General features: G+C 51.5%; 1 protein-coding gene across 3 annotated transcripts in view; it reads left to right on the top strand.

Moving 5' to 3' along the window:
• Positions 1-15,744: 15,744 nt before the first annotated feature.
• Positions 15,745-20,581, top strand: part of SULF2 (sulfatase 2) — a 97,016-nt gene continuing 92,179 nt past the window's right edge. For all 3 annotated transcript variants that reach the window (XM_068986895.1, XM_068986896.1, XM_068986894.1), the window contains exon 1: positions 15,745-15,937. In XM_068986895.1, the coding sequence (XP_068842996.1) occupies positions 15,763-15,937 (175 nt within the window). In that variant the 5' untranslated portion in view covers positions 15,745-15,762. The remainder of the gene's footprint in view (positions 15,938-20,581) is intronic.

Below are 20,581 nucleotides of genomic sequence, written 5' to 3'. Positions count from 1 at the left end.
TGAAGCAGGAGAGGAAGTGCCTTGATGGAGGGCATTTCTGCAAAGTCACAATAGGGCTTGTGGGGGCTGGCAGCTCCTCAAAACAACACTCCCTCCAGGGGCCCACTGCCCCCACAGTAAAGTCTACTTGGCTCTGCACTGCCTGGCCTCCACTTCCGTCTCACTCCACACCCCTCTAAGTGCATGACCCCCGGACACACTGGCCTCCTCTGCGTGCTGATGCCTCTGTCAAAAGTGCTGAAGTGAGAGCTGGAGAGAGAGAGACGTGGGCTCAGGTTTTCCTTACACCGGGCCCGCGTCGCTCAGCTCCTTTGCCTCCTGGGCCCACATGGGCGTTGGCATTTGTCTTTTGTTGCTACACTTTGTCCATACCAAATGGCCACCCTTCTAGGAGCAATACGTTGAACTTCATTTATTTTAATGATAATAAAATCTAGTATCTATGGTGTACTTGTTGCCAAGCGTTTAATCATCGGGAAAGTGTTCGTTGCTCAGTCAGTCTGACTCTTTTGCAACCCCGTAGACTGCAGCCCACCAGACTCCTCTGTCCATGGGATTCTCCAGGCAAGAATACTGGAGTGGGTTATCATTCCCTTCTCCAGGGGATCTTCCTGACCCAGGGATTGAACCTAGGTCTCCTACATTGCAGGCAAATTCTTTACCGTCTGAGCCACCAGGGAAGCCCTTTAATCATCGTGACAATCCTTTTAACCACGGCCTGTTATCTCCATTTCAAAGTTGAGGAAACTGAGGCAGAGGATGTGATGCCCCCACCGGAAAAAGGAGGTCAACTTGTCCATCTTTGTAGCAGCTTACCAGCTGTTTGAAACTGATTGAAAGAATGAATGAATGATGTTCCCTGCTAAGTGTTCTTTTGAGTAAAGCCACTGGCCCCAGGAAACCAAATATCTCGACTCACCGTAGGAAAAGTTCCAGTCGCAGGAACAGGCTCTCATCAGTGTCCTTCCAGGTCCTTTAGCTGTGCGTCTGCTGTGTAACAGATCACCCCCAGCTCAGCGGCTTAAAGCAACGATTATTTCTAACAAGATTATGGGTTGCCAGGTGGTTCTCGATTTGCGTGATGCCAGCTGGAAGGTCCAAAATGGCTCCACCCGAACGGCTGTCAGCGACTGTTGGTCCAGAAATGGTGCTCCCGTGGGGCTGTCAGCTGGAGGTCTCCATCCACCTCCACGTGCTCTTTCCCCACGGCTGCTTGTGCCTCCTCACAGTGTAGTGTCTGAGGATAGCCTGACATCTAAGACCACACATATAAAAGCTGCCAGGCCTTCTTAAGGCTTCTGCTCCAGAAGGTCTAGGGGTCTAGGGGCAGGAGTGGCTGTCAGCCTCGTGGAGGAGGGGTTCCAATGAGATAAATGCCCCCCTGCTTTTTCTGTTCTTAACGTTCCATTTGAGGGTCAGGGGCCCAGTGAGAGAGTCTGACTGCCAGCTTTCGTCATGTGATCACCCTTTGGTGACATGGCAGGAGAGGGTGGAGCATCTTAGCAGGAGAGAGAGAGAATCCTCCAAAGGAAATTGGGGTGCTGTTGTCAAGAGAAGGGGACCAGATGCTGGCCAGAAAGGAGGAGTTAGAAACCTCTGCACAGCCCCTGAATAAGGGGCTCTGCCCCAGGACGAGCAGTTAGCATTGGAGAATGAACGGATGGAGGATGGATGGATGAATATTTTTCAAGTCTGGTATAAGTGTATGCCCAAGTCTGTGTGATGCTGTTCTAGGCAGGGGCACCATATTTCAGGCACTGCTAGGGGTTTGGGAGCCCTACCTTCATTATGTGGGCCAAAACTAGCTCACGAATCCCGGCCATGCTCAGCATCCTCACCCCAAAGATGGGGCTGATTGAAGGTAGCCCTTGGAAAGGAGAGCGTGCTCGGTGGTGACGGACCAGCCAACCCAGTGGGTGGGCTCTTGCCTCCCCACCGTGGACACCAGGAGCCCGGACCCCAGTCCCTTTCTTCCAGCCACTTGTGCACCTGGACACCCAGTGCACCTGGTGACACCCAGTGAGTCGCCCAAAGACCGATCCGAGCTCCAAGAACACCTCTGACCCAGGCGCTCCTCCCCTGTGGCAGGCTATTTCCAGCTGCTGCTAATTAGACAGCACAGCACGCCAGGGTTGGAAACAGATCTGTCATTCGACATTCTCCCTGACTTCCATCTCTAAATTTAGCGGGTTATTTGGTAAAAGTTGCTTTAGACGCCCTCCCCCGCCTGTGAGTACAAGCTTCTCAAATGATTGTAAGCTTCAGGCTGTTTCCAAGGTGAGCTAATGAGACACGCATCTGCTAATAGCAGGGCGTGATGAGTGAGCAGGGTACACATGGCTGTGGATTGGGTGAAAGGGGAGAAATAACTGGATTATAAATACCGGCAGTCAAAATAGCCTTTCACCCCTTTTATGTGTATGCAAGAGACTGCAATCTCTGAAAACCTAAATACAGGGTCTGTGGGGGTAAACGGTGCTGAGAATGGGTGGGGTTAACACATGGGAGGGGGTGTGACTGGAATCGCCAGCCCTGGCCACGGCTGTCTACACCGAGAACCAGCCCACAATTAGGCGTGAATAATGACTCTGTTGAGGTCCGACTTTATTGCTTTTGGCCAAAGGCCTTTTGCAGAAATAACTCTGTAGCTCGCTGCCAGGGCAGCTTTTGTCCATAGCCGAGACAAAAGAACAAAGAACAGAGGTGGGAAGAACTGTATCTGATTCCTGTTTCCCCTAAACACCCAGGAAGGGTGGCAGGTGTGGCCTACCAGGAAAGCGTGGGCTGAGGGCAGGTGACGTGCAGCCTCGCCTGTACCAGGCGGCCACTCCTGCTCCCGCTGTGCTGGTCTTACTCCAGTCTTCACATGGACCCTGCTCATTCCTACCACAGGGCCTTTTCATGTGCCTTTTCCCTTGCTTAGAAAGCACCGCGCCCACAACTGACTCTTCACCACCCCACTTCTGGTGTCAGCCCAGGCACTACCTCCTAGAGGCGTCCCCTGATTTACCCTATCTTGTCATCCTAACAGCTCCTTACAAGGCTCTTAAGATCATCTGGAATTCATCTTCATTTGTTAAATCTGTCTCCCTCACCAGAATGTCAGCTCCTTCAAGACAGAGGCCTGGCCTGCTGTTTCCCAGCATTCCACACAGCACTGGCCCGGAGTAGGTGCGCAGAAAAGACCACACAGCTTTGAAGGGTTGCAAATGGGCCCCCAGGCAAGCTCCAGGGGAGCTCTGTTCGGCTTGCTCAGTGTTTAAAATGTAGTGGCTGTTTTGATTTTGCAAACAGCTCCTCCAGCAGGGCACTCTCCACCCCTCCCTGTGACCCTAAACCCTTGTCACTCACTCCTGGCTCTTGCCTGGGCCCTGCAGGCATTTGAGTTTATGTCCTCTCTTTAGACAAAGGCCACGGCTCATGGGTGTGTCTCCACAGGTGACCATTACAACATCAGACTTCCTGTGAGCCAGCCCACCCGCCTCCAGCCCACCTAGTCCCACTGAGTGGATTGAGTCTTGGTTCCTGGTGGGCGGGACCCAGGGGTCCTCATCTTAGGAGTCCCTGCCCTGGCCACTAACCTCTGAGTTACCAAGGAGGCCTGCTCCGCTTGCAAGAAAATGTCCAGTGTCCTTGGCAAGGAGGAACGTAACCGTAACGTCACCGTATTTGTTTCTCTGTGCTGCCGTCCGTCTGTGGCTGAGGTTCTCACCTGGGGGTTTTGCCCCCCACCAGGGGACATTAGGCAATATCTGGAGACATGTTTGCCGTCACCACTGGGGGTGGGTGCCTCTTGCGTCTAGCGGGTGGCGGCCAGGGACGCTGCTCAACGCACTGCAGTGTGCAGCTGCAAACGATGACGCAGCCCCGAAGGCAGCAGTGCCCAAGTCGAAAGACCCCAGGTTAGGGCAGGCGGCGCTCATTCCCCGCGGAGGAAGAACACTGCCCCTGGAACTGCGTTTACTGAAATAAGAAAGGGGCCGAACAGAATGTCCGGCACAAACGCGAGTGCAGGCGACAAGCAGCGCTTCCGAGACCCTGACATGTGGGCGGCTGGGGTCAAGGTCAATCAGGTCGCCCTTTGGGGAGCTCAGCGGACCATTAGCTCCACACCAGAAGCCCCTAGCCCATCTTGCCAGAACATTCCTGGCAGCTGCCTATCAAACCCTAGCTGCCGATTCTGGGAGAAGCAACGTGCCCTCGGGCCGAGTTCTGGAAGGTGAGGTGTTTGCAGCTCTCCTGCCCAGCCAGGCTGTCTTAACATCCCTCTCAAACCCAGCCCAGCAGCCCCCAGCTGCAGTCTCCCACCGGGCAGACCAGCAGCCCACCCATGCAACCAGGGCTGACAGCTTCGTGGCCCGGGCAGCCTCCCAGTGGACGGTGACCCTGAGCAGAGGGTCACGGCTCACGTCAGCAGGAGGAAAGGACCCGAGGAAGTGAAAGCCAGTTCCCCAAAATCAGATCACCCACTTCTGTTTGGGTTCCTGTATTGAGGAGGTGGCTTCCTTTCTACTTACAAAGAAGGGACTTTTTAAAAAGCAGGGATAAGTCAATGTTTCCAATGCAGATCTAACTGGGGCACCTCTGTTCTCTGAAGTGGCACAGGAGGAGAAGCAGTTACCGTGCGTTCATGCCTAGGGCAGCTCACTTTCTGCCTCCTCTGCTCCTTTCAGAATTATCCGAGCACAGGCCCCATTGATCTAACCCCTTTGGGTCATTCACAAAAGAGGAGAGGGGTTGGGGGAGCCTTCCGGTCACCCCAGGACTTCCTGAGGCTCAGGGATCTTTGATATGGGCGTGGGCACAAACTCCAAAGCTTGGCAGGTGCAGACAGATGGAATCTGACTCAGACGCCGTTTCACTTCCTAGAAGGGTGACGTGTGCAGGGGGGAGGCTGCCACCCCCTGCCGTGCCCGGGCCTCCGTGACTTGGCAGGGCCTCCTGTGTTTCCTTGGGCCCACAAGGAAAGCCCCACGTGTGCACCTCCAGTGTGGTCTTCTCATTCCTCTGTCTGGAGGTGGGGCATGCCCCGTGGCCCCTCCATGAATCTGGCCAGGCTCACGTATCACTGGTGACTAGTAAAATGGTGGGAGTAATGCTGGGAACAGCAGAGAAGGTGAGGTTCGGTCAGAAGAGATGAGGTCAGGACTTCCCTGGGGGACCAGTGGTTCAGACTCCAAGCTCCCAAGGCAGGGGACCTGGGTTCGATCCCTGGTTGGGGTACTAGATCCCACATGCTGCAATTAAGACCCAGTACAGCCAAATACATTTTAAAGAGAAGTTCCACCTAGGCTGGTGGGACGCTCACTTTTGGAGCCCTAAACTGCAGAAAGAATCAGTCACCAGCCTGGGGCTGCCATGCTGTGAGGAAGCCCAGGCCACATAGAGAAGCCCCCTCCCACCCCCAGCCCGAGGCTCCAGCCCACTGCCACCAAGCTGAGGATTCAAGTCCCCAACTTATGAATCTTTCCAGCTGTGGCCTCAGGCACAATAAAAGCAGAGACCAGCCCTTTCTGCTGTGTCCTGCTAGAATTCCTGAACGCAAGTCCCTGAGCATTAAAAAAAAGAAAAAGGTTTCCACTGCGATGTTTGGAGGTAAATTGTTGCACAGAAGTAGTCACTGGATCACTTGGCATGTGCTGGTCTTCCCTCTGTTCAGTCAGTCATTCACTCGTTCATTCAACCGTATTTAGAATCTCACTTCTCACCCTTTCGCTGCTCCTACCCCGGTCCAGACGTGGCCCATGGCCATCGTCTCACTGGCCTTGGTGTGTCCACCCTCACTCGTACAGTCTGCTCTCCACACAGAGCCAGAAGGACGCTGGTAAAACCTACATCTGAGCACAGCACTCCTGGGCTAGGCTGTTCCAGGTCCGCCCTCACTCAGCTCCACCCCAACCATACTTGCCCCCATCATGTTCCTCAAACACCCCAGCTACATTCCTACCTCAGGACCCTTGCGTTTGTCTCTGCGCTTGGAACACTGTTCTGAATATCCATAAGGCACTTTCCTTCACCTCTTGGAGGACTCTGCCCACGTGTCCTCTCTCAGGCCTTGCCACCCTCCTATCTAAAGAGGCAAGCTTCCCACACCAGCACTTCCACTCCCTCCCCTTTGCACTCATCACCTCATGTGCTTGTCTTTTATTTTGGTGTCTGATCCACATCAGAGTATTCATTCCTGGGTCTTCAGCACACAGAACAGGGCCTGATGTATAGTTGTCCAGTCGCTCAGTCGTGTCCAACTCTTTGAGACCCCATGGACAGCAGCACTCTAGGCCTCCCTGTCCATCACCAACTCCCGGAGTTTGCCCAAGGTCATGGTCATTGATTCGGTGATGCCATCCAACCAGCTCATCCTCTCTCGCCCCCTCTCCTCCCACCTTCAATCTTTCCCAGCATCAGGGTCTTTTCCAATGAGTCGGCTCTTTGCATCAGGTGGCCAGAGCATTGGAGCTTCAGCATCAGTCTTTCCAGTGAACCCAGAAGTCCAGACCCAGGGCTGATCTCCTTTAGGGTGGACTGGTTGGGTCTCCTTGCAGTCCAAGGGACTCTCAAGAGTCTTCTTCAGCACCACAATTTGAAAGCATCAATTGTTCGGCTTTCAGCCTAATCTATGGTGCAGAGTAGGTTCTCAGTAAATATTTGTTAACCTGAAGAACTAGCGCCCAGGGGGCTGAGCCAGGGGCTGAAGCTATGGAGTGAGAAAGAGACAGCCCCTACCCAAGCAGAGCTTCTGGTGGGGAAAACAACTCCCTGCAAGATACAAACTCGAGCAGAAGAGTGTGTCGAGGAATCAGACACGGAGAGGGGCGCTCTGAAGAGAACAGACCTTGAATGAGGCCAGGAGTCAGAGAGGGAGGCCTCCGCCGGGAGGGAGGGGAGGAGGACCTCCCTGTCCGCTTCAGGCTCCACCGGTCCCGAGTCCCAGGCTGCGCCCGGGGAACAGTCTTTTTTTCTTGGAAGGTGAGGAAACTGGGGCAGATCAGAACCAGAATTAAGGACTCCCGTGCTCACATTTCTTGCGCTTTTCTGCACCACCTTCCTCTCATCATCAAATAAGGAGAAGGAAAGTCTGCCTGTGATAAGGCAGAGCGGGGCCCAGGCCAGGGGCTAGCGGCCGTGTCGTCAGGCATCTGTACACGGATGCAGATGGTGTCCGGGAAGCCGCCTGGGTCAAATCTCTGCCCCCAGCCTGCTCTACCAGTTGGGCTATTCGGTTGCAAGTGACTGTGAAAGCAATTCCGAGTGACCTAAGAGAACAAGAGAATTTGGTTTGTGTCCTCAGAGAGTCGAAGTGTGAGAAAGTGACCCTAAAAGAAAGGAGAGACCTCAAAGCTGTTGCAGGACGTAGAAGAATCCCTGGGTGCCTGAAGCAAAGACCCCGGAGGTGGATCCTCCTCCTTCAGTCTTAGCTGGATCCACGGTCTCGAATGTTGGCAGAACCCAAGAATGTTCTGTTTCGAGGCTGTTTTCTTCTGCGTGGCGGCTTCATCCCTCTCTGCATGAGGCAAGATGGCATCATTTCCCTCATCCTCATGGTGGACCGACGTGGACCAAAGTAGCCAGTTGGAAATAAGAGGCACCTCTTCATAGTCAGACTGAAGCACTTGGATTATTCTGCTGGGCTGGTCACTGAGGCAGGGGCTTCAGAAGGCTCGGATGGGCTCAGGTCTGATAAGGGCTCTGCTCCAATATTTGAGTGTGTGAATTATATGGTCCCTCACTTGGTATGCAAAACACTTTGACACTCAGCTTCTCAAGTCTTCAAGTATATCGTTTTTAAACTTTCTCTGAGCTTGCTCTATAATCCATGACCCCATTCTAAGATTTCACCTGTGGTTGATCATTACTTCCAATCATGTTTTCTGACACTTCTCACCATTCACTGGACTATTTCAACTCCAGCTTCCGATATGTCGACTCCTTAGAATGTCAGCTCCGTGAGGGCAGATACTTTTTTTTTCCCCACTGTTTTATATGCAGTGCCAAGAACTATGCCTGGCACAGACCAGGCGTTCGAGAATCTCTTGGCACCTGAATAGTTGTGCAGGCCCCTGGGTTCTTGGGCGCTTCTCTTTATGCCCTAATTTCCTTTCCAGATCCTGAGCCCTTGTCTTGAAACCTGATCTTTCCCTCCATCCTCTAAGGACCCTTCCATTTCCTGTCCTGCGGCCTTGGTTCTGTGCCTCCTGCTGAAATTCCAAGGATAGTTACAGAGAGCCACCTGACCCCTGGACTTGGGTGAGGGAGACAGAGAGAGTCTGTGGACTGTAGATTGCAGGAGCTCCTGTCCTTTCTTTGACAGCCCTGGAGAGGAGGAGAGAAGGACCGCCAAGCTTCCTCTCCCCAGAAAAGGGAGATACCGGGGGAGTGCAAGGTTTACCGGATGGGCGTGTCATCCTCTGTCTAGACAGTTTCTAGGCTTGCGAGGTTGGGACCACACATCTCACCCCTCCCACACTGCCTGCCACTTGCTGAAGCTATTTCCCCTGCCTAAGGCACTCTGTCCTCCATGCCTTCTTCAGAGTCCACCCAAATCCTGTGGATTTTTCAGAACTTTGTTCCTCTTAGGCTTCTCAAACATTTCTCTGTAAGGATTCCACGCAGCCATCCCTGCCTGCCCGCAGATCAGCAGTTCCCTCTTTTTCTTCCTGTTTCTACAACACACTTAACCTCAGCTTCTAGTATCATATGTCAGTTTCCAAGTAAACGGAGGAGTCAAGAGAGGACTCTGGGGTCAGGATATCTGGGTGTAAATCTCGGGCACGCTATCTGCTTGCTTTATCAGCACAGGTGCCCTGCAGGAAACAGATGGTGCCTCCCACAGAGATGTAAAATGAATAACACAGATCTCTGGGGCCAGGGGACAGTGGGGACCATTCGCTGGAACCTGGCAAGGGCCACCCCCAGGAGCCGTGGCCTTCAGTAGAGTAATAGAGGGATATGCTCCATTCATAGCAACTGGGCAGGGAAGATATCTGGAAATTGCCCAGGCATTTCTCTCCTCCCATCCTCCCTTCCCTGGGCAGCGTTTTCTTTAGCACAGAGCTTGCTGATGTGGTCCAGCCAAGTGAACCTCCTGGGGCACAGGGAAGAGAGGAGAGGAGACGGGGAGGGGGTCAGTCAAGGGATAACATTCAGCATCCAGGCAGCACGACCTTAGGAAAGTTCTCGAACCTCTCCATGCCCTCGGCTTCCTCACCCACAATTGGAGCATCCTAGCATGTTGATGGAGAAGGCAGTGGCACCCCACTCCAGTACATTTGCCTGGAAAATCCCGGAGAAGCCTGGTAGGCTGCAGTCCATGGGGTCGCTAAGAGTCGGACACAACTGAGCGACTTCACTTTCACTTTTCACTTTCATGCATTGGAAAAGGAAATGGCAAACCCACTCCAGTGTTCTCGCCTGGAGAATCCTGGGGACAAGGGAGCCTGGTGGGCTGCCGTCTCTGGGATCGCACAGAGTCGAACATGACTGAAGTGACTTAGCAGCAGCGTTGTTGAAAAGAGTCCTGAGTTAACACAGGAAAAGTGTTTAGTATTGGCTGAGTTCTGCAATAAGCAGAATTAAATAATTAAAATTTAATTGTAATTCTTCCTCATTATTCCTTATTATTCTTTTAGGGTATTTACTGTGTTGATCTGGGCATTTCCTGTTGCAAATGACAGCCCCAATTCAGATCAGCTTAAGCAACAAAGGGCACTTGTTTGAACCTGTAACTGGCTCCAAGGTGCAAACTGGTTCAGCCCACCAACCAGCATCCACTCTCAGGCTCCAGTTGGTAGCTGGGCTGGGCTTACCCCTTTCCAGCTCTCGGTATCCACCCTGCTGTTTCTTACTTCTCTCTCATTGGCCAGGCTTGGATCACGTGTCTGTGTCTGGGCCAATCATTGGAACTAAAGAGATGGAATGTGCTGACTGGCTCCGCTCGGGTCACATGTTCTAGCCTGTGTTCAAACTGCACATAAGCAGAAAAAGAGAGTGGTCAGTGCCCCCATCTGAGTTTCTCTGGTGGCTCAGATGATAAAGAATCTGACTGCAATGCAGGAGGCCTGAGTTCAATCCCTGGGTTGGGATGATTGCCTGGAGAAGGGAATGGCTAGCCACGCCAGTGTTTTTGCCTGGAGAATTCCATGGACAGAGGACCCTGGCAGGCTATAGTTCATGGGACCGTAAAGAGTCAGACACGACTGAGTGACGATACAGATGTGAACAAAGCTGACAAGAATCCATACCATTGGAGAAGTGCCATTCTTGTGGGGGAGCCTGACAAAAAAAAAAGTAAGATATGTAGCTGTCAGAAGTGGTAGGTGCTCCTAGGGAGGGAAGAGCTTTCTGTTTTAACCCGCAGAGGTGAAATTTGAGCAAATACCTGAAGGAGGTGAGGAAAGGGCCATGAAGAGATCTGAGTGAAGGCTCTGGGCAGCGAGAACAGCGCATTCAGAGCCCCTGGGGTGGGGACATGCCTGGCTTGGGCAAGGAGCAGCAGGTGCTATGTGGCCAGAATCAAATGGGTAAGGGAGGCGGGGAGTGGAGGTGACGAGGTCAGAAGGGGGTGGACAGAAGGCATAGGGTCTTCCAGGCCCCTTGGAGGGCTTGGGAGTTTTATTTGGCATGAGATGGGAGCCCTGGAGGGCTCTGCTGTGGAGGAAGACCAACTTTTGTCTTCAACAGGATCCTTCTGCCTGCTTGATAGAAGGAGCTGAGTGTGGAAGCAGGGAAACAGGCTGTCGTAACCCAGACAGGGTTACCCTACCACGTAACCCTAAATACTTATTTGTAAAGTGAGTGGAGGGAGACATACGTGCTCTGGCTCTCTGGAGCACGTAGGAGGTCCCCAGCTCTGGGACAGGGGCTCTGGGTATCTCCACATCCCAGTTCCCTTTCTTCCCACCTCCAGTCCGATCAGCTCCTGCTCCTGCCTTTCCCACTGCCGCTCTTTGGGCTGTCCGACTGCTCTGAACCTTTCTCAGCCATTGTTGAGTTTGGAGGTCCTCAGAGGAAAGCAGCCATGTGGGTCTTCCCGGACAGGCCTGCGTGAGGGCCCAAAGGATGATACTGAGACCTGCTCCTCTCTGCAAATCAGATGAATCCAGAAGCAGGAGTGCTGTTTCCGAACACGCAGGGCATTCGGCTTTCCCAGTGATGTCTTCTTGGGCCGATTTGGCTTTGCCAAGGTCTGTGAGAAAGACACAGGATGACGGGCAGGAAGGGAATCCAGCTGGTGGGAATAAGCAGAAGGGTCCAAGGGATGGACAGAGTGTCACTCAGCTAGGGTTGCACGGATTCACCAGATATGCTCTCACTTCAGCTTCTCTGAATCTTTACTAAGAAGGAGAAAAATGGAGGCAGAATCCCTTGTGTCATTTTAATTGATTTCTCTAGCATCCAGAGAGATGCTGGCCCCAGGCCAGGGGAAGTGGGAGCTGGGGGAATTCATCAAAAATCGACCCACTGATGACTTGAGCTGATGAAGTAATTAGCTCCTGTTATTCTCTGATCCCTGGTCGTGGAGTTTTGACTCCCATCCAAAGGATCAGCATCCTGGCTGGAAGGTTAGAGATGCCTGGGAGCAGAGAGGAACAGCCTAAGAGTCCCAGGAAAAGTCCAGTATCCCCCAGCTCCACCCACCATCTGGTCCAGGGCCCCTGTTCCTCCGTATCACAGGCCCAGAGCCAAAAAAGACCCTCCAAGGGCACCTGGCCTCCTGCTGTTTCAGAGGCAAATGAGGAAACTGAGGTTGGGAGACCTTTAGAAAGTTACCCAGAAATCTGCTTCCAGGAGATTCTTGTTGAGCTGCTGACTCCATCCAGACTGGGTTTGAACCCCATCTCTGCCCCATTTGGCCATATGATCGTGGGAGAGTGCTTTCATTATAATTCTCTGTGCCTCAGCCTCCTCATCCAGAAAATGGGTATAATATCGATGGGCATATATGTTTATTAAACAAGTTGATATGTTTAAAATGAGAGTTGCTGTTTGTAGGGTTTCCCTTAGAAATTCTCTCACTATTATCACTCAGTGTCCATCTGAAGGAACATAAATGTGCTTTTTTTAAAAAATTTAACTGTAGTTGATTTATACTGTTGTGTTAGTTTCAGGTGTACAGCTTCAGATTCTTTTCCACTATAGGTTGTAATAAGATACTGAATATAGTTCCCTGTTCTGGAGAGTAAACCCTTGTTGTTTATTTCATGTATAGCGGTGTGTATCTGTTAATTCTACACCCCTAATGTGTCCCTGCTGCTAAGTCACTGCAGTCGTGTCCAACTCTGTGCGACCCCATAGACGGCAGCCCACTAGGCTCCTCTGTCTCTGGGATTCTCCAGGCAAGAACACTGGAGTGGGTTGCCATTTCCTTCTCCAATGCGTAAAAGTGAAAGTGAAGTTGCTCAGTCATGTCCAACTCTTAGTGACTCCATGGACTGCAGCCTACCAGGCTCCTCCATCCATGGGATTCTCCAGGCAAAAGTATTGGAGTGGGGTGCCATTGCCTTCTCCATAAAGTGTCCCTAACCCCTCCCATTTCCCCTTGGGTAACCATAAGTTTGTTTTCTATGTCTGTGAGTCTGCTTCTGTTTTGTAAATAAGGTCATTTATATCAGTTTTTTAGATTCCGCATTAAGTGATACCAAATGATCACTATCTTTCTCTGACTTGCTTCACTTAGTATGACAATCTTCAGGTTCATCCTAGTTGCTGCAAGTGGATTACATCCTTCTTTTTTGTGACTGAGTAGTATTGCATGGTCAGAGAAGGCAATGGCACCCCACTCCAGTGTTCTTGCCTGGAAAATCCCATGGGCAGAGGAACCTGGTGGGCTGCCATCCATGGGGTCACATAGAGTCGGACACGACTGAAGCGACTTAGCAGCAGTATTGCATGTTATAATATATCCCACATCTTTTTTATCCATTCATCTGTCGATGGACATTGACGCTGTTCCCATATCTTGGCTGTTGTGAACAGTGATGCTATGAACATAGAATGCATGTATCTTTTTAAATTATGGTTTTGTCCAAGTGTACGTCCCGGAGCAGGATTGCTGGATCATACGGTAACTCCTTTTTAAGGTTTTCAGGAACTTCCATACTGTTTCACACAGTGGTGCAGTAATTTACATCCCCCCCCCCCACAGTACAGGAGGGTTCCCTTTTCTCCGTGCCCGCTCCAGCACTTATTTTTTGCAGATTTTTGATGATGGCCATTCTGGAAAGCATGAAGCGATACCTCATTGCAGTTCTGATTTGCATTTCTCTAATAGTTAGCGACACGAAGCGCCCTTTGATGTGCCTCTTGGCCATCTGTGTGTCTTCTTTGGAGAAATGTCTACTTAGGTCTTGTGCCCGTTTTGTGATTGGGCTGTTTGCCTTCGTTGTTGTTCAGTCATCACGTCGTGTCTGACTCTTCGCGATCCCATGGACGCAGCACGCCAGGCTTCCCTGCTTGCTTTGTGAATGTCCATTTTAGTGGGCCAACTGGTGTACCAGTTAAGCACACATTTCAAGTGCAAAGCACAAAGCAGTCTTCCTTCTTTCCCAAAGAGGGGTGGGACATGGACTGATAACATGATTCGAGGACCCCCTCCCATGACCTGGGGTAATTCGAGGACCACTAGAATCTTCAGCATGTCTCCTGTGAACGCTCTCAAGCCTCCCATTACCTCCAACACAAGTCTCCCGGTGGTGCTAATGTGCTTTGTTGCCTTTCAACACCTGCTAATTTCCCACAGAGAGACAGTGCAGATGTGGGAGCCACCAGCCCAGGGCTCAGCTTAGAGCATTAAATGCGAACCAGAAGCTGTCAGATGGGGCAGCCCGATTTCTGCTCTCTTTGACTTTGTGTGGTTAGTTCTACAGGGAAGGGACGCGGCTGTTTTATTTATCCTTGGGTAGAAAGTTTTCTTTTTCAAAATACTGTGCTTATGCCTTTTTTAAAAAGGATTCTTTTGATGTGGACCATTTTTAAACTTACTGAATTTGTTACAAATATTGCTTCTGTTTTATGTTTTGATTTTTTGGCCGGGATGCATGTGGGATCTTAGCTCAGACCAGTGATTGAAGCTGCAGCCCCCACATTGGAAGGCAAAGTCTTGTCTAAGTTGCAGGAAAAAGCCATGCGTCTGAGAGCAGTTGGGAGCGTGGGGGAGAGGTGGGCAGGGGCTGGACCCTGCCCCCCCCCACGCCATAAGGCTTGTTGGGAGTTTGCATTTTGTACCCTGAGCCCTGAGAAGCCAGGGGAGGGTCTGAACAGGTGAGTGACAGGGCTGGGACTAAGGTGAGCTGATCACCTTGCACCTGTCCACCTGGAATGAGAGCCCCTTCAGACCTGGAGCCTGAGAACCTCCCTGGTCTCGCCTTACCCAGGCCTTGTGAGTTGCATGTTTGGATCTGAATTTTAGGAAGACCCTGCTGGCTGCCTCTGAGAGGATGGAGGTGGGAACAGCGGGTTAGGGAGGAAGTGAGATTCCCCGTAGGCAGCTGGTGCCATCCCCGGGTGGGGTCACACAGGCCACACACACCCCCACTGTGGACCCTGGCATCCTCGATGAGTTCCCTGAGCCCTGGCTTGGGGCAAGGCAGGGTTCCCCACGACAGCAGGGGCAGACGGAGTCCTTCAAGGTCGTGGGGACGGTGACTCAGGCCGACAAGCTTGGTTTCCTCCCAACTCGTCTGCTTGCCCGCTCTTTCTCTCGTTTTAAATAGATGAGACCAAAAAGTCTATATCTGGACAGAAGTTGAAGGCTCATTTCCTCAAGAAGTAAAAAAAAAAAAAAAAAAAATGACTGCAGAGAGCAAAGAGCACAGCGAGATCTGAGACCTGCCTGAGACCAGTTTAGCCACCCTGGCTTCCTTCTCCCGCCCTTTGCTGGTGACCCCATCTGACCCGCAGTCAAGGGGCTGACCAGGATCACGGGGGACCGTGACACTTCTCCTCTCTCAGCTTTTGAGCTCTCAGTTTTCTCTGTTGTCATTTTGTTTTGCAACTTAAAACCAACATGGACATCTTACCCCATCACGGGACCTACTGGCAGGGGGCCTTTGTGAACACCCCCCACCTTGGGTTGAGTTCTTCAGCAGCCATATATCCACGTTTTATTCCTGGGGAAACTGAGGTTCCTCACTGGCTTATTGATGAGCAGACCCAGCTGGTGAGTGATGGAGCCAAGACTGAGATACAGAGTCGCCTAGCCCACAACATCAGCCTGGCTGGTCCAGACCCATCCCCGAATCACATGCTACCTGGGAGCTGGGGATGCATCCGCTCATCTCTGCATCCTCCGTGGCGCTTGGCACTGGCAGAGAAGAGATGACCAGAAATGTCTGCTCTCCCAGGCTTTTTCCTTTCCTTTCACTGCGGGGTGGTTTCTCTTGCATTGGTCGGAGGGTTGGGAGGCAGGCTGACTGCCTGACTTGGGACCTGGGCTCACACAGACACATCCAGAGGACGGCTGAGTCCAGGGGAGGAATGCTGTCTGCAGAGTGGTATCCAGAGGCATTCCTGCCAGCCTCTTCCCTGAGCCAGTTACAAATTTTTCTTGGAACTTTAACGGAATGGGGTGTTTGCTCCGCTGTAGCTATCGCTGATCAAAGAAGCTCTCACTGCCCCTGCCAGAAGCCATCGAAGAAATCATGATACAACCTGGGGCCTAATCCGCTTCTTCTTCCTCTAGGTCCGTGAGTAGAGGGAAGAGAAACAAACCCACAGCTCCAGACTCCTGCATCGCTCCAGAAGCAAGGGGATCCACGGAAACGTGACATGGCTCCCGCCAGCGTCCTGCTTTGCTTGCTGTCTGCAGCGGTCTTCTCTCTACTGGACGGAAGTGCGGCCTTCCTGTCCCACCACCGCCTGAAAGGCAGGTTTCAGAGGGATCGCAGAAACATTCGTCCCAACATCATCCTGGTGCTGACGGACGACCAGGACGTGGAGCTCGGTAAGCGCCCAGCTGCTGGCAGGCAGCATTCCCCAGGCTCACCGTGCTGGGTCTCGGGCCCCTGATGCAGATGCTCGGGTTGACCCTGCAGAGTTCACGTCTAATGGACTGAACCAAGTCCCAGGGGTGGCCCCGCACACGGGGCTGCACAGCTGGGTCCTCAAGGTTAGGGTTCTCCAACCTTTTCCTAATGAGAACCATTCCTAGATTCCTCCAAAGTCCTAAGGAAAAGAGGTGTTAAGACCAGTTGATGACTTGTTGTCCAGTTTCTACTGAGAACCTACCACATTCCAGGGCATATTCTAGGACCTGGAACTTCAGTAATGAGTGAGGCAGGCACCAACTCTAGTCTCATGGAATGTGGGAGAGAGATAATCAAGGTCATTGCTAGTTCATATGGAAGATCATTTCAAGAAGGGAGAAACGTTCTGGGGTAACTGTAGAGGATCCTGGCTTGCAGTGATGGTCGGAGCTACTTTGGATTAGTAATCGGAGTGCCTCTCAGAGGAGATGATACTTGAGCTGATGCTGAACAAAAAGGGGAAGCCAACCTGGGCAGTATGTATGTGTACACACACACCTGCAAATGTGCGCCCCCGTTCCACCCATCTTAACAGGTGGCACCAGTCCTAACCCAAGGAAGGGTGGGCTCAGCCTTCCTTGGTGACATCTCGGGAAAGGGAGGGTGGCCGCTATTGCTAGTGACCTGACTCAGTTTACAGGGATGGTGGCTTAGGAGGGTGGGGACGGTCGCCTCTCATCCTGAACTGTTTCCCCTCTGGTCCTGTGGGCTCCAGGTAGAGCAGGTGAGGAAACGGGCCCTTGCTGTGATTTATAGCAGGACCCCCTCCCTGATCCCTCACACAGCCCCCCGCTCCCGCGGTCATGTCCTTGCTTCACTGGGTAAACCCTCCTGGCCTCCTCCCTCTCCCTCCTAAGGGAGTCCCTGGGCTCCTCCACCCAGCTGGACACCTTCTCCTTCATGAGGCACCTCTCACCACATTTTCACTCACGTGAGAAGTCTCCACCCACGAGCCCACCAGGAGTGAAGCCCCCAGAGTCAACCAGCTGGACCTTCTGCTCCTGGACTCAAATTCCATGTACATTTCCAGCTCACCTTTGGGGGTGTCTCTCAGTGTCAGCCCTGTTTCTCCTTTACTATGTCTTCTCCCCCTTCGAATTCACTGATTTTACCATTTCCATTTCTCCACATTAAACTGCACACAGCACTACCCTTGAGATCTATCAAGTGAGGCACAGATGCAAATCACATAAGTAATTCTAAATTTCCTAGTGGCTACACTTTTTTTTTTTTTTAGAAAAAAAGTAAAAAGCTGAGGAAGTTAATTTTTTTTAAAGACCCAATATATCTAATTTATTGTCATCTTATCATGTAATCAATATAAAAACATCATTAATGGCATAGTTTGCATTTTTTATTGCTTTTGAAATCTGGCATGTACACCTGGAGGGCAGCTCAGGACCAGCCCCCTTTCCAGTGCTCAGCAGCCGTGTGCGTCTGCTGTACTAGACAGCACACAAGCCCCTGTGCGTTCTCCTCATCCTATAAATTGGATATCCCCCTCTTACTAACAGTGATGACGATAGACATGGTAGTCAATACCACCTTGTACTGTGAAAATCTGGGGCAAAGCCTTCCAAGCACAGAGTACATCATGTGCAAAGGCCCTGAGGCAGGACCAAGGGGATAGATGTGGCCAGAGCCTGGGGAAGGGTCATAACATGCCCCTGGAGAGAAGGAAGGGAGCCAGATTGTGGAGGCTCCCGTGGGTTGTGGTGAGGAGTGCCACAGTTGACCAGGTGAGGGGTAGGCTTTTAGCTTCTGTCCACTGTCAAAGGAAAACTAAATATTGGCGGTGGCAACGGATTTAAAGGTTGACCAGAAAAGCCTTTGCAGTCAAACATAACATTGTGGTGATGACCCAAATGTAAACGTACACCGGTTTTGAAATCAGTCTTTTAAGCACCAAGAAAAGGTGATTTATATGCATCCAAGCCACTCCTTTTTCATGATTTGCATTAATGATCACAAGTATAGATGTTATTCAGGGAGCTGATTGGTACAAAAACAATTTGCAGCCAGAAGCAATCATAGCCTAGGGCTTTTATTGACAGTTTGACGCATAGGATACCTGTTTCTCAAACCAGTCAATCCTAAAGGAAATTAACCCTGACTATTCATTGGAAGGACTGATGCTGAAGCTCCACTGCTTTGGCCACCTGATGCAAAGAGCTGACTTACTGGAAAAGACCCTGATGTTGGGAAAGATGGAAGGCAAAAGGAGAAGGGGGCAGCAGAGGATGAGATGATTAGATAGCATCACTGACTCAATAGACATGAATCTGAGCAAACTCAGGGAGATAGTGGAGGACAGAGGAGCCTGGCATGCTGTAGTCCACTTGGTCTCAAAGAGCTGGACACGGTCTCAAAGAGCTGGACACGACTTAGTGACTGAACAACTCCCCAGCAGCATTTAGAATGAGCCAAATTTGATAACCGTGGGGAGCCTATAGAATGTGGCCATGGGGCCGTGAGTTTTGTTTCTGGCAGAATTCTGCAAAGAGCACTCACAGGCAGCACCTGACCTCAGCGCACCTTGGTCATGCCTCGTGGGGTCCCTCAAGCTGTTTCCATCAGAGTTATGTTGAGAATTCAAGACTCCCCGGACGCTTATTCATGCATCCAATAGATATTGATTAAGTGCACTGTGCTGGGAGGAGAGGGGCTGGGGGAGGGTCCCTCCAGCTGGAGAGAACAGGAAAGGCAAAGACAGAAATGAGCCCGGTGGGTCAGGACAGAAAGAAGGCCTGTGAGCTGGAGCTGTGAGAGCCGGGGTATAAATGGAGAGAGATGAGGCCAGGTTGCGTGGGACCTTGTCGTCATGGTGATGATTTTGAGGTTTATTTGTAGTGGAATAGACACGAGATGGGGCTGACCTGACTTAGGTTCCAGTAGGATCCCTCTGGCTGTTATGCTGAAATTAGGTGCCAGTAGAAGGACAGGACCATAATGGGGCAGGCGAGGATGGGAGCTGGGACCAGGGCAGGAACACGGAATCTGGAAGACGTGCATGAATGGGTGGATGGGTCGGGGGCTGAGGACAAATGGGGATCCTAGATATTTGACCTGAACCAAGGTTAGTGATTGAACATCCACTCTTAGGAGCACTGAATTTTTGCTGCAGCTGCGTGATCTCAGTCTCCTGTCAGAATCTGATTGTAGGTTTGCACCTGTGACTCTCGAACAAAGCGTATACAGATATAAGGAAAGGAGCTTTGGGCATGATGAGGACGTGGAGAGAGGAAAGCAGAGAAAACCAGGGCGAACTTAAAATGCCTAGATCCCTCCTGTTCCTTTGAATGCAGAGACTGAAGCCTAGAGAAACTAAGTCACTAGTCCAAGGCCACACAGCTAGGATGTGGCCAAATAAGATTTGAACCCAGAGCCTATGGTCTTAACCACAACTCTACTTAACCCATCTCTTGGGATGGCTATTGAGTTGTTTCTGGATTGGGAGTGGGTTTGTTAGTAGCTTTCACTGTTACCAATACTGTTGTCAAAGAAAACTATTTTTTTAAATATTTGCTTATTTGCTGTGTCAGGTCTTAGTCGTGGCATGCGGGATTTTTGTGGTTCCCCATGGGCTTCTCTCTAGTTGGGGCGTGTGGGCTCTAGAGCACACAGGCTCAGTAGTGGCGGCACTCAGGCTTAATTGCCCCCCAGCATGTGGGATCTTAGTTCGCTGACCAGGGATCGAGCCCATGTCCCCTGCACTGGAAGCCAGATTCTTAACCACTGGACCGCCAGCGAAGTCCTCAAGAATGCCTTTATACGTGCATCTTTGCGTCGGCGAGCAAGGATTTCTGAAAGATGAATTCCAGGAAGTGGAATTTGCAGTGGGTTTGGAGCCCTCATGTTCAGTGACATCTGTCAGTTCCTTCCCTTGCCACCCACTTGCCCAGATTGGTCTTCCCTTCCATGAAGGAGCCAGTCCCTCCAGCAGCGTTTAGAGGAGGCTGTGCTGCTTTCAGGAGGTGAGGGATGATGGCAAGGTGGTGGTGGGGGGAGGGTGGGCTTTTTATAAACCACCAGACAGACCCAGATCAATAATGCATGCTCCCCAAAAGGCCAGCACATTATCTCACAGTCAGCAACAACTGGCACGCGGAGGGTGGTCCTAAAAAATTTATCATCTGCTATTTTCTGCTCATCCAGGCGGCAGTTCTGACAGTTCTCGGGGCTGGAGCCTTCTCGACTAAGATAATTCCAGGCTTTCTTCCAGTCCCGGGGCGGAGAAGAGCCGTCCATCCTAATTAGGGTCTGGATGAGAGATCTGGTATGGGACACAGCGCAGAAGAGGGGCTCTTCCTGCCTCTGAATTGATTGCAAGGGGGGTGCTGGGTCTTGATTTTTTTCTTTCCTTTTTCCCTATGTGCATTTGACGTGCCTCCCTGAGTGGTCGCTCGGAAGTGTCCATTGCCAGGGGGCCAGGTTCTAGGACATATTGGTCAGAAAGTGGCCTCCACCATCAGCGTATTTTGGGGGACAATCCCTGTGTTTGGATGACTCTTGGAGATCGGTAGGGTCTTGGCTGCCATCTTCACCAGGAGGGTAGGACAAGG

The sequence above is a fragment of the Capricornis sumatraensis genome, chromosome 15 (genome assembly GCF_032405125.1).
Source record: "Capricornis sumatraensis isolate serow.1 chromosome 15, serow.2, whole genome shotgun sequence".
Lineage (NCBI taxonomy): Eukaryota > Metazoa > Chordata > Mammalia > Artiodactyla > Bovidae > Capricornis > Capricornis sumatraensis.
Note: the sequence above shows the minus strand (reverse complement) of the source record. Positions and strands in the feature narration are given on the sequence as shown.